Source organism: Hyperolius riggenbachi, chromosome 5, assembly GCF_040937935.1.
Source record: "Hyperolius riggenbachi isolate aHypRig1 chromosome 5, aHypRig1.pri, whole genome shotgun sequence".
NCBI classification, from domain to species: Eukaryota; Metazoa; Chordata; class Amphibia; order Anura; family Hyperoliidae; genus Hyperolius; species Hyperolius riggenbachi.
In genome coordinates this window covers 11,741,304-11,755,577 of record NC_090650.1, presented here as the reverse complement: position 1 = coordinate 11,755,577, position 14,274 = coordinate 11,741,304, and the positions used below count along the sequence as shown (strand labels likewise).

Here is a 14,274-nt window from a genome sequence, read left to right as displayed (position 1 = left end):
AGTTATACAAGCAAATTGTACAAAATACATGATCATGCAATATGGGCTGGTTAGGTAGGCCCAGTAATACAAGTACAGGCTGTCATAGGACAGGAGCACATGATCCTGTAGATTACACTAGGGAGTGGAGGACCCTGCCAGAGGCTTACAATCTAAAGGGAGGGGTGGAAACACTAGGGGGGGCTGTTAAATATTCCTTAGAGAGTTACTGTGTGGTAGGAGGTGGGTAGGCCATCATAAAGAGGTGGGTTTTGAGGGCTTGCTTGAATGTGTTGAAAGAGGGAGCAAGTCTGATGGGTGGTGGAAGGGCATTCCAGAGGGTGGGGGCAGCTCTTGAGAAATCCTGCAGGCGGGCATGGGAGTGTGAAATGCGTGGGGTGGTGAGGCGAAGGTCGTTGGAGGAACGGAGGGGGCAACCTGGTGTATACTTGTGAACAAGCTCCGAGATGTAGGTAGGGCCGGTTTTGTGCACAGATTTATACGCCAGGTATAGAATCTTCAAACTTATCCTGAAACGGATAGGGAGCCAGTGCAGGGATTCACAAAGGGGAGATGTGGATGCAGAGCGGTGCGAAGAATGGATGAGTCTTGCAGCCGCGTTCATCACTACCTTTGCCTTACAAAGATCATTTCTGCAGACTTTGTCCATAAAGAGTTACATGAACAGGGGCAATAAATCTTTATTGGGGTGGCCAGGGCTCCTGACCTTTCACTAGATCAAAGCAACTGCCTCTTTTGCCTGGTGGATAATTTGGCTCTGATTCTGATCAGCTGTGAGCACGGAGTTCTGGAATTCAGGCTGTGTGCAGCAAAGCAGGGTGGCTTTGGACCAGGAGAGATGATTTATTTTGACAAGTGGCCTCTTATCTCTTCCCAAGTCCTGACACCCTTCTGCTTTTTCAGCGCCCTAGGCCATGGCCTTTTGGCCTTTCCAGGAATCCGGTCCTGGCTGTGCCACTGGTCCTCATCCTCATTTCCTCCATTCTACTTCTCTTATCTTGTCTCACCTAAGCCACCACCAACATACTGTCCTAATCTACAGAATGAGTAATAACCCTCTAAACCACAGGTGTCGAACTCCAGGCCTGGAGGGCCAGATCCATGCCAGTGTTTAGGATGGACTGAGAAAGAGAGGAATGTGTTCTACCTGATGGACCACACCTTTCCTGATTCAGACCCATCAGTTAATTTGAGCTGTGTCAAAAATGTGTGAGGACCTCGGCCCTCGTAGGACTGGTTTGACATCCCTGCTAAACTATTGTAAATACAGTACGTGAGACCTTCACTGTCACGATAAACTCACTCCACATCTGAAGCAGTCACATATTTGCATTTGCATTGCATAATGTTTTTGTAAATGTATCCTGAAACAAAGACCATCAGGCTTGATAATAATCTGACTCTGCAATGTGAAGGACATGATGCCGGAACTTGTTCTGTGGGAGATGTAATAGCTGCTGATATTATTTGAGCTGCATGGTGGTGGCAGCATGTATTCTATGGCATATGGTTCATAACCACATCCCAAAAACATACAGATAAGTTAATTGGCTTCCCCCTAAATTGGCCCAAGACCACAGTGCAATACATGACACATACATATATGACTATAGTAAGGATTAGATAGTGAGCTCCTCTGAGGACAGTTAGGTGACAAGAATATAATCTGTACAGCTCTGGCGCTGCAGTAGACATATCAGCAGCACTATAAAATACTAAATAATAATAATAAATAATAAAATGGGAAGTGTTCTATAGTGTGAATGTGTGTGATATATTGTGATATACATTTTTTTTTTGGGGGGGGGGGGGGGGGAGATGACACAGGTTTTCTTGCCTGGGGTGACAAGAGGGATAGAAATGGCCATTTTCCCTTTTACTATTAGTATGGCACCATCTTCCATTCCACATAGAGTCCTACCTGGTATTTTATTCCACTTTTAAAGTATCCAAGAAATGTGTTGGTTTCATTTCCCTGAATTTCCCGATACTGGACTGGAAATCCCTTATGATGAGCTCCAAAGTACTCGCCCATCTGGACGGTAAAGATGACGGCCGCAGTGCTCTCATCCTGGGTGCATTCACTTCCTGCAAGTGATGTGAAAAAAAAGAAACACGTCAAGCTGGCCTGGCTGCAACTAAGTTTCAAAGAGTCACTCAAAGCGGACCCAAACCAAACATTTTTTTAATTTAAAATATTTAGTTGCACCACTCTGACACATACAAAGATAAATAAACACTCCTGCAAGCCTATGAGCCTTTCAGTGCATGCTTTTCACCCTCCTCTTTTTTTATAACTAGTGGTACACAGGTGGCAGTTTTTTTTAATTTAGGTTCACATTAAAGCGGAAATCTTATACTTACTATTTAGAGAGGGAAGCCTCAGGATCCTAATGAGGCTTCCCTTGGTAGTAACAAGCCCCCGGTTGCTGAGCGCGGCTTCTCCCCCCCACCCCCGGTGCTGAGCGCGGCCCCCCTTCAGCTGCAGCTGATGATTATTTACACACATTTGAAGCTATATTTCTGCTTTATACCTTTCTGAACAGGTTCCAGTCACAGGATTATAGCCAGTGAAGATTGTTTCTTAATGCTGGATGTGCTGGACACAGTAATGCCCACAGTGAAAACTGTTTTCTGTAAATGTCATTTTCTTCATATAATCATGAAAAGATGAAAACAAGCCTTTGTATTGCTATTTGCTAGTAATTACTGGAAATGTATGTGGCATTTAGAATTCTAGTTAACTTTGATAATTTTCCTTTAATTCAAAAGTATGTAACCCCTGTCTAGTAATGTGAGAAACAATGGACCTGTACAATGCAGGACAAACTTTAACTAGCCAGTCACTAATTCTCTTTAGTACCCGATACTTCAGTCCCCTGTGGCAATTCTACTATAGATGCTGCTGTTCTGTTTCCAGGCAGTTAGGCTCTGTTCACATCTTAAATCGCAATCGCTGACGCCAGCGTTTTTGCTTTTTGATGTGCAATTTTTTTCTCCTCCCGGCGCTTACCTGCGCGCTTCGATTTTGTATAAAGCGCTTTTCTAAGAGCTTTTGCAGAGCGGTTCTGTTTGTTCACTTTCTGACATTAGTCAGGAAGTGAACTCTTTCACCTGGAAATGAATAAATATTATTATTATTTATGGAACTTATAAAGCGCCAACATATTACGCAGCGCTGCACAATAGATAAATGGGTTAACATACAAGGTAAGACTAGGACATACAGGAAACTCACAACAAAACAAGATCATGCAAATGATTTGATAACAATACAGTGTCATAGGTCAAAATAGAGACTGTTCTAGACCACAAGAGGGGTGATTGACAGTAAAGGTGGCCATACACTGGTCGATTTGCCATCAGATCGACCAACAGATAAATCCCTCTCTGATCGATTCTGATCAGAGAGGGATTTCAGCATGAAACCGATCACAATCTATGGAGCTGCCGCTGCCCCCTTCCCTAGCATACATTACCTGATCCGGCCGGCGCGAGTCCCCCGGTCTCCGCTGTCTTCTCCGCGTTTGGCTGCAGCTTCACTGAACTTCCTGCTGGGGGAAGTTTAAACAGTAGAGGGTGCTCTACTGTTTAAACTTCCTGCCGGGACAGGAAGTGAAGCCAGCCGGAACCCAGAGCCCAGCGGGGAAGAAGACAGCGGAGACCAGGGGACTCGCGCCGGCGGAGCAGGTAATGTATTGCCGCTAGCGTTGGTCATCGGGCATTCAAAAGCCGCTATCGACGCACTTCTGTCCTGCAGCGATCTTCCGCACGGACGAATCGATGGGAATCGACGGGAACGATTGATTTCGGACGGAAATCGATCGTACTGTCAGCGTTTGTGCAGCGATTTCACAGCAGATTCAAACACAGTGATTGAGTGTGCTGTATATCGGCGGGAAAATCGTTAGGTGTATGGGCCCCTTAAAATTGCATAATCAAGCTGGAAACACTAGGGAGGAGGGCCCTGCCAGAGGCTTACAATCTAAAGGGTGGGGGTGGAGACAATAGGTGCATCTGTTGAGAGGGTGTCTAACAGGACATATTATGGTGCTGGTGTAGGGGGGTATGCGAGTATGAAAAGGTGAGTCTTGGGAGCTTGTTTGAAGGTATTAAAGGTGTGGGCGAGTCTGATTGCTGGTGGGAGTGAGTTCCAGAGAGTAGGGGCAGCCCTACTGAAGTCCTGCAATCATGCATGGGACTGAGATATGCGTGGTGCGACTAGGCGCAGGTCATTGGAGGATCGGAGGGGGCGGGCTGGTATGTGCCTGTGGACCAGATCAGAGATGTAGGTCGGGCAGGTCTTGTGCACTGATTTGTAGGCCAAGCACATGATTTTGAAATTGATCCTAAGGCCTCTTTCCCACTAAAACGTTGCGTTAGATGCGACGTTAAGGTCGCATAACGTGCCCCTAACGTAACGCATGGTGGTGTTGAAGTTGGACGTCAGATTGAGCCGCGTTATGCGGCTCTTAATGCGTCCGTGGTGCCGTGATGCGTACTTTTTGACGCATGCGGACCACGTGGTCCCGCCAGACAATCGCCGCACAAAGCAGCCGCTCCAGGCAGTAAACATTGCATGTCACACATTGCAGTGAATATTAATTAGCCATGTGGCTGGCCGCAATAGCGGACTCTGTCCTCCTCCTCCAACATTACTGAGCATGTGCAAACAGTCTAATACGCGGCTTAGCCTCGTAGAAAGCACTGCATGCAGTACTTTCACTTAACGTGCAACGTTACAATGTAACGCAACGTGGGCACTGTGAACAGCCCATTGATTTTTCATTACTGTGAGTTGGGGTGCGTTACAGGCTGCACTAACGTGTGCCTGTAACGTCTCACTGTGAAAGCAGCCTAAAGCTGATGGGGAGCCGGTGTAGGGCTTTACACAGCGGAGTTGTAGAGGCGCTGCGGTGAGAAGAATGTATCAGTCTGGCTGCCGCATTCATTACCGATTGAAGTGGGGCAGTACGGTTAGAGGGGAGGCCAGACAAAAAAGAATTGCAGTAGAATAAATACAATGCATTTATTCATGAAAGAGCTAGGGAAGTCACTATACAAAGCGCTTTGCGATTTCCCTATACCTTCCATTGAGGCAAATCGCCCCAAAAATGGTACAGGCAGCGCTTTGCTGAGCGGATTGTAATCAAACCGCTCAGATGTGAACACTCTCATAAGGAATCATCGCACAAACGCTTTTAGGGTGATTTTGGAAATTGCCGGCGCTTAAAAAAAAAGGCGAAAACGCCCCTAGTGTGAACAAGCCCTTGTAAGTAAAGCACACTTGCTAGTAGCAGGCAGCACTTTCTAACTGGCAGCCAGGGCCGGTTTAAGCAATAATGGGGCCCCAGGGCAAAATAAACCTGGGGGGCCCCCCCAACATATACCCCGGAACAAAAATCGGCATTAGGGGATTTTTTTTGCAGCTGGTATAGTCAGGGTGTGAAGTCCCAATCGGTCAGAGCTCCCCATTCTGGCTATCCCAGCCTGCATGGGGGACAAGGGGTTAAAAGGTTTCAGGAGAAGGGACCCCACATAATTTTTTTTAAAAAAAACATTCCCACACTCTAAACATAAAAATTTTTTGGGAAAATAGGAAAAATGCCAGGGATCTTCATACAGCCATATTGCGGCTGTATAGCGATCCCTGGCCAAAGCGCTGCAGCTGCGTATGGACCCCCTGGAAACCCCGTCAGGAAATTTATTGCGCTTTCGTTTGATGCATGTAAAATTACACTACCGTTAGGTTTGCTACTAAAAGTTACATTTACCGCATTTAAAACTATACTTTTTTCCTTCTAAACTTTCAAATCGATTTTCTCAAAAACTATAAGGTCTTTTTGAAAAATTGTTTTTTCCTCCTATTCCTAATGATCTCCTTAACATATCCTGCAAATTTAGGGTGTCTAGCATTTAAGGTGGATTTGCTATTAACCATTAAAGTCGGCAGGTTTTTAAATGTGTTTTTTTTCCTTTGAAACTTTAAAATCGATTTTCTCAAAAACTATAAGACCGATTTGAAATTTTTTTTTTCCTCTTGTAGCCACTGGGGGCCCCTACAAGCTCTGGGGCCCTGGGGCAGATGCCTCCTTTGCCTTAATGGTAGCGCCGGTCCTGCTGGCAGCAAGTATGAATTCAGGCTTGGTTCACACATTAATCTGTATATTTCTGGTCTGGTCCAGTACTGGCCTGTCCTCCTGTCAGTTTTGCATCCTTTTTCTATCAGTTTTAACTGACTGGACCAGAAATGTACACCTTTTATGTGTGGCCACACCCATAGAAACACAAAACTGATGCCAACTGTCAAAAACTGACAGGACAGGACCGTGATGCGTACTTTTTGACGCATGCGGACCACGTGGTCCCGCCAGCCAATCGCCGCACAAAGCGGCCGCTCCAGGCAGTAAACATTGCATGTCACACATCAATCACGGACTTTTGCGCGCGCGAATCGTGGCAAATTGTGCGCGCAAAAGTCAGCGATCGCGCGAATCGCGGCACTTTGCGCGCGCAAAAGTCCGCGAAAAAGTTTGCACCGCTTTGTGAATCAGGCCCAATGTTTGTAAAATGAATTAAAAGTGGGATTAATCGGCCGACCACAGCGTCCTCTGAGCCGCAAACTGTACTGTACTTACTGCACAAATAAAGTGTACTGACAGTCCATGAGATTTTTCTACCTTTGTTTTCTTTGCTTGAGGCAAATAGAGTTTATCTGACATTAAAAATGGGTCTGACTTCTGCATCTGTGTGGGTCCTGTGAGAGCATACTCTTTCCTCAGTGCAGAGAGACAAGCTGATAACATTGCACTGCAGAAATCACTGACCACCACCCCCCGAGTTCAACTAAAGACTTTTGGAGAGCTTTCTGTCATGCTGCCCCTACCCTGTGGAATGCCTTGCCTATTTTAATCAAGACAGCTCCAACCCTGGACATGTTTAAATCAAGACTGAAAAGTCACCTGTTTAGTCTGGCATTTTTGATCACATAGCGTTTCCCCTGTACACATCACTATGTACTGATCTGAGACAAGCTTATGCGCTTTGGGTTTTACGGGCGAAAAACGCTTTACAAATGTCTTGTCGTTGTTGTTGACACTCACCCAGCCAGAAATGCAGGTTGTATTCTTTATGAAAGGGCCTTGAAAGGGTCTTCAGGACCAGATAAGCATCTCCGACAAAGAAGCTCCCATGAAAATTCTTTGGAATTTCGACCAGGTCCAGGTTCTCGATTCTCCAGATCTGAATTCCGTCGTTGATCCCGGCTTTGTCGAATTCCCTGTGCTGGGGGGTGGGAGGCATGGCTGGGCTGTGGTGGTACTTGTCTCCGGTGTGCGGATAATGAGCAGATTCCCTGGATGTGGGGACAGATGTGTCTTGATTGCGGAGGAATGTCACACTAGCAGGTGACAGAGGCGTGTCCTTCTTTTTATCTCACCTGGAGAGTGTTGTAATATTTCTGCACTTTGCTGGAACTTGGAACTTGTTCCTTCTTCCTTCTCTTTTCAAGGATTTCACTTACAGAAATATCAGAACCTTCATTTCACGATGCGAAGAGCAAAGTATGATTTCACTTACAGAAATACCAGAACCACGATGCGAAGAGCAAAGTATGATCTACAGCGACCCGAGACGCTGATGGTGGAGGTCTGGAGGAATGTGCTTTAGTGATGATGATTGTAATCAACAAAATTACGATTTCACAAACTTTTCTGTCAATTTTCACAATTACACCTATTGGTAATTATGATTTGCAAACAAAATTGATTTCGTAGGCATTCGTAATTTCGCATAAAAATTTGCGTAATTTTGTGCCGACTTTGGAGGTTAATATCAAAGCCCCCATACATGCTATTGACACCAAAACTACAATGTCTTTTTGAAAAATTATTTTTCTGCCTTGTATTCTCTTTAACATATGTACCAATTTTGGTAGCAATAGCATGTATGCGGGCTTTGCTATGAATTGCGCAGAAATTACGCGAAATTATGAAATACTACTATTCCATACGAAATCAATTACAATTTTCACCAAAATTTCGCATTATGATTACGATGCGTAAATGCAAATTTTAGTAGTGTTGGTCGAATAGCTCTGTGTTCAATTCGAACATTTGATTTAACAGGCCAATATTTTTGGGTCAATTGAACTACTGGATTCGAATTGCATTCAAGTCAGTGGCACCAACATTTATAGTTAATAGCAGGGGTGCACGGACACACCTTTTCAAAATCCGAATTGATCCGGATCCGGATACCCAGATATCCGGATCGGATATCCGAATCCGAACTTTCAGATATCCGTGTTCATGTGGATATCCAAACGCATTATCTGGGCTATCCGGATGTGGTTTGGGTTAAATATAGGTAGTATCAGTGGCCTGTGGCACCCTGGCAGTGGGAGCTGCACAGGCAGCAGAAGCAGGGCAATGCAGCAGCAGCAGGTGTAACGTCTGCCAGGAGCATGCCGGACGTGGCAATTGGCACTTGACAAGTGTCACGTGGCACTTGCCACGTGTCACTTGCTAAGTGTCACGTGGCATTTGCCACGTATCATGTGCCAAGTGCCACATGACACGTGCCAAGTGCTGAATGACAGTAGAACAGCAGAGTGACAGTGTGACAGTGTGCAATAGTGTCTTCTCCTCTGCTGTCCTACTGTCATTCGGCACTTTCCACGTGTCACGTGGCACTTGCCAAGTGTCACGTGGCATCTGCCACGTATCACGTGGCACGAGCCAAGTGCCACATGACACGTGCCAAGTGCCGAATGACAGTAGAACAGCAGAGGAGAAGACACTAGTGCACACTAACTGTCACACTGGCACTGCTCACAGCACAGCAGTTCTGTAGAAAGCTAATACAGTAGTACTACTACTACTCTAACAACTACTAGCACTGACTGCAGTACTACAGTACTAACTACACAATAACACAGTAATCCTATTCCCTAACCTATACCTAAGGCTAATAGCTGGCCAGCAGGCAGCAGCTGGCCTGGTCTGTGCACAGCACACACACAGACACATAGCAGCTGCCTGCTGCACACACTCTGACTTAGGTTTATAACTGTGTACAGCCCTTGCTAGGCCACCAGCACTGGAGCATGTCTCTCAGTGAGCATTCAGCAAGCTAAGACGATATGTCTCATCATGGCAGCCCTCCTTATTATACAGGGGGACTGGCCAGTGTTCCTTTCTGTGATTGGGTGCCAGGGTTTAGGCTGGGAGCCCTCTGATTGGCTCAATGAGGTCAGGTGGGGTTGGCCAGGGTTCCCCTCTGTGATTGGTTGCTAGGGCTTCTGATGGGAGCCCTCTGATTGGCTCTCGGACGTCATCTCCTTAGTTACAGTATTTCGGATCCGGATATCCGCCGATATCCGTGTTATGCGGCCAAATATCCGCAGATAGCTATCCGGATTTTTTAAAAAATCTGGAATCCGAATCCGAATCAAATAGCGTAAAAAAGTTCGGATATCCGTGTAACCCAAAAAAGACCTTGTTGTTTTTGAGAAAATTGACATTAAAAGTCCAAAGAAAAATGTTTTTTGAAGGCATTTTTTTTTACTTTAATGTATACTTTGCAAATCTCTGTATGCACATTTGATACATTTTAAAAAACCCCAACAGCATGGGGTTCCCCCTCCCAAGCCTCTTTAACGCCTTATCACCCATACAGGCTTGTATAGCCAGAATGCAGAGATTGCGTGGGGCTCCCCATCCTGATCTATACCAGACCACATGGTCCATGGTATCCCCACCTCACCCCAGCAAATTTGGTGAATCTGGTATGTGCTTTGCCAAATTTGTACGGTTGAATCACGTGTTTGCTGGGTTTACCCGTACCAAATGTGAACAGCCATATTTGGGTCCATTGTAGCAACAACCTGAGTGAGAACACCAACACTATCCTATAGATGCTCTACCTGATGGAATGTGTAGATGGTGAGAAGGGTACACACAGGAAGTGGTGCAAACCTGCCTAGATCGATGCTGCGCCCTGAACGATCTTACTCCCTCATGCACAAGCTCAGCAGCAGATGAAAATCTATTCTTTATCAATCGAAGACATGGGAACATCACTAGATTTCTTTAAAATAAACCAATATTTTCCATCCTGTACAATCGAGGAATTGCCTCTATTCAACCAGATATTGGGCAATATCTGTCAATCGAGCATTATGGAACACACTCAACTCTCCTTTTAACCAATAAAATGAACAGAACGGAAAGTCGATCGTCCATCAAAATTGAGTAATGTATGGCCAACTTCAGGCCTCTTTACTGTCCCGACTGAAATGCGGAAAGCATAAGGAAGAGAAAAGTCATACAAGGGAGCCCGTACCCCCTAGGGAATGTGACCCATAGGACCTGGGGCAGACTGGTCCCCCCCCCCCCCCACACTGTAGATGGCTATAGTGGCGTGACGCTAATCATTGTCAGCAGGTCACATGAAGAGCGACATGCTGCTGTAGCCACGGAGATTGGGACACTGGGCATGCGGCTTAAAAAAGATCCCATGAGACAATGGTGGAATGGCAAGAAACGATGAGTAACTTCTCCCTGGGGCCACTGCCACACTTTCTCTGTATAATGGGGGGGAGCAAAATTGCCTAATTCTGGGACACCTTCCACCTATACAGGGGCGGGGCTTCTGGTTATGTATATGGGAGGAGGGGGCAGCATATCTGTTATCTAAACTGGGGCCTAGCTAATATTTGCAGGCAGCACATCCTGATTCCTTTACTGGTCAAGGCACACCTGCTACCTACACTCCTATACTTGGGTGGGGGCAGGGCCAGGCCGAGGCATAGGCTGGAGAGGCTCCAGCCTCAGGGCGCAGTGTAGGAGGGGGCGCACAATTCATTCAGCTGTCATTCCTAATTGTGTTTGTAGCAGAGAGAAATAAGAAAAGGAGATACATGGCAGTGACTGCAAGCCAGATAACTAGAGATTAAGGTGTTGGGGACCCTGGGGCGCCTCTTAGTCTGATAGCAATCAGTGTGTGACGGCTGGGGTGGGAGGGATGGAGGGGCGCACTTTGCTGTCTCAGCCTTGGGTGCTGGAGGACCTTGTGCCAGCTCTGGGTGGGGGTGTTGGCTATGTATTACTGAGGGCACATCTGGCTATTTATACTGGAAGGTGGGGCCTTGTGACCTAAACAGGAGGTCTAGCTAATACAGGGGTACATATTGCTTCCTCAAAGGAGGGGAGGGGAGGCAGAGAGGCCTGAATTTATGATAAGGCACTGTAGGTAGTTCCTCCCTCCTTCCCTATGCAGAGTCTCGAGCTGATCGTAAAGAGGTTAGTCACCCAGCTCTCTGCATTCTACTGATGAGATCTCCCTACAGTCAGGGCACCTCTAGCTACTTACTACTGAGGATAGCTCTGGCTACTTAATGCTTGGGGACACCTGTAGCTACCTATGATGGGCAAGGGAAGTAAGGGAGAAGTGACAGCCGGCACACTTGCAGTGCGCTTCAGCGGGGTTTGTAGATTCATGGAGAGTGGAGTCTAATGCTGGATACACACGGTTCGTTCCCGCGCTCGATTCCCGTCGATTCGTTTATTTCTGACATGTCCGATTCGTGGTTCGATGGATCGTTAGGTCGATTTGCCATACTTTACATGGCAATCGACCTAAAAATCATCCAAATGCGGTCGGAAATGTTCGGGAATAATCGATTCGTCGGGAATCGAGAGGCGCATTCGATGCGGGAACGAACCGCGTGTATTCAGCATAAGGTGCCTAAGACATCTATGTCTATAGGCACTCCTGAGATGTTGTGGGCACTTCTGTCTTGCTATCTATAGAGTGGGGACATCTGCTAACTAAACTGGGGGCCCAGCTAATACTGGAGGCACATATGTACAGGGGATGGGGCACAACTGCTGCCTGTACCCAAGGTGCTAACTAATACTTGGTGATACGGCTTGTGTTCACAGGTGGAATTTAGGGCACCAGAAAACGCGCCTACAGAATACGGTACCTCCCAACTTTTTGAAATGAGAGACACATTAAAGCCTGGTATACACTTTCAGTTATAGGTGGCCAATCACACTGACCATTTTTCCCCTCCTCCACGTAGGTTGAGAGTCAACAGATACTGAATGCTATGAGCAGATTGTGTAGATAAGCCCTCATACGACATGGAGGGGGTAACATTGGTTAGTGATTGGCTAATCATAACTGAAAGTGTGTACCAGGCATAAGACTTGCCACACCCCTAATCACATCCCTGTCACACCCCTAGTCACACCTCCACCACACCCCTAGTCACACCTCCACCACACCCCTAATCACATCCCTGTCACACCCCTAGTCACACCTCCACCACACCCCTAATCACATCCCTGTCACACCCCTAGTCAGACAGACCACATAAAATTCAAAAGCATAAAATGTAATTTTAGAATACAAACCACACTGGTCTTTCTATCACCACCAGTTTTTTCATATTAACATTTGAAAAAAAGAAATATATCAATTTAAACCTGGCTAGCTATACTGGAGGCACCTATACCTGGCTAGCTATACTGGAGGCACCTATACCTGGATAGCTATACTGGAGGCACCTATACCTGGCTAGCTATACTGGAGGCACCTATACCTGGCTAGCTATACTGGAGGCACCTATACCTGGCTAGCTATACTGGGGTCACCAATACCTGGCTAGCTATACTGGAGGCACCTATACCTGGCTAGCTATACTGGAGGCACCTATACCTGGCTAGCTATACTGGAGGCACCTATACCTGGCTAGCTATACTGGAGGCACCTATACCTGGCTAGCTATACTGGAGGCACCTATACCTGGCTAGCTATACTGGAGGCACCTATACCTGGCTACCTGTACTGGAGGCACCTATACCTGGCTAGCTATACTGGGGGCACCTATACCTGCCTTTCCATACTCGGGCGCCTATACCTGGCTATCTATAGTGGAGGCACCTATACCTGGATAGCTATAGTGGAGGCACCTATACCTGCCTTTCCATACTGGGGCGCCTATACCTGGCTATCTATAGTGGAGGCACCTATACCTGGATAGCTATAGTGGAGGCACCTATACCTGCCTTTCCATACTGGGGCGCCTATACCTGGCTATCTATAGTGGAGGCACCTATACCTGGCTACCTATACTGGGGACACCTATACCTTGCTAGCTATACTGGAGGCACCTATACCTGGCTGGCTAGCTATACTGGGGGCACCTATACATGGCTAGCTATACTGGGGACACCTATACCTGGCTAGCTATACTGGAAGCACCTATACCTGGCTACCTATACTGGGGGCACCTGTACCTGGCTAGCTATACTGGAGGCACCTATACCTGGCTAGCTATACTGGAGGCACCTATACCTAATGGGGTAAGCGCCGGCAGCGTCCGCCGCCGGATAGTGCAGCCACATGGTCCAATGACCAATAGGATGCACGCCGACAGCGTCCGCCCGAGCAAGTCTCTCAAGAGAGTCACCCATAAGGGGCATGTCCGATCGTCACGCTGTGCATGCCCAACAGTAAACAAATGGGCGTGTAATCCTTCATCGTCACCCAACGGAGGGACATACAAAGGGCATAGGCTATAACTTCTGCAAAATACATGAATAGACTCACAATCCATAAGGACATTCATCTATATCCTAAAAACTAATTGTAAAGGAGGATCCGTGAGGCCATCCACCTGTGGCTGCATAGTATGGACAATGCAAACACGCACATACATAGGAACATCTATATATATAATAGAGTAATGCTGCATACACACTTGAGATAAAAGTCTCTGGAAAAGGCAAGTTCACAGACCAATTATACCCCCTTCCATGTAGTATGAGAGCCATACCTACACAGTCTATTCTATGGAGCTGAACTCCACATCAGACAGAAATCTTACCCCCTTCCATGTAGTATGAGAGCCATACCTACACAGTCTATTCTATGGAGCTGCACTCCCCATCAGACAGAAATCTTACCCCCTTCCATGTAGTATGAGAGCCACACCTACACAGTCTATTCTATGGAGCTGCACTCCCCATCAGACAGAAATCTTACCCCCTTCCATGTAGTATGAGAGCCACACCTACACAGTCTATTCTATGGAGCTGCACTCCCCATCAGACAGAAATCTTACCCCTTCCATGTAGTATGAGAGCCACACCTACACAGTCTATTCTATGGAGCTGCACTCCCCATCAGACAGAAATCTTACCCCTTCCATGTAGTATGAGAGCCATACCTACACAGTCTATTCTATGGAGCTGAACTCCCCAT

General features: G+C 46.7%; 1 protein-coding gene across 1 annotated transcript in view; it reads right to left on the bottom strand.

Annotated features, from left to right (window-relative positions):
- LOC137518680 (scinderin-like) overlaps positions 1-7,302 on the bottom strand; it is a 54,633-nt gene extending 47,331 nt beyond the window's left edge. Inside the window, exons 1-2 of the mRNA XM_068236838.1 lie at positions 7,104-7,302; positions 1,922-2,088 (exon numbers count right to left, since the gene is read on the bottom strand). Coding sequence (XP_068092939.1) covers positions 1,922-2,088; positions 7,104-7,302 — 366 coding nt within the window. The remainder of the gene's footprint in view (positions 1-1,921; positions 2,089-7,103) is intronic.
- Positions 7,303-14,274: the final 6,972 nt, after the last annotated feature.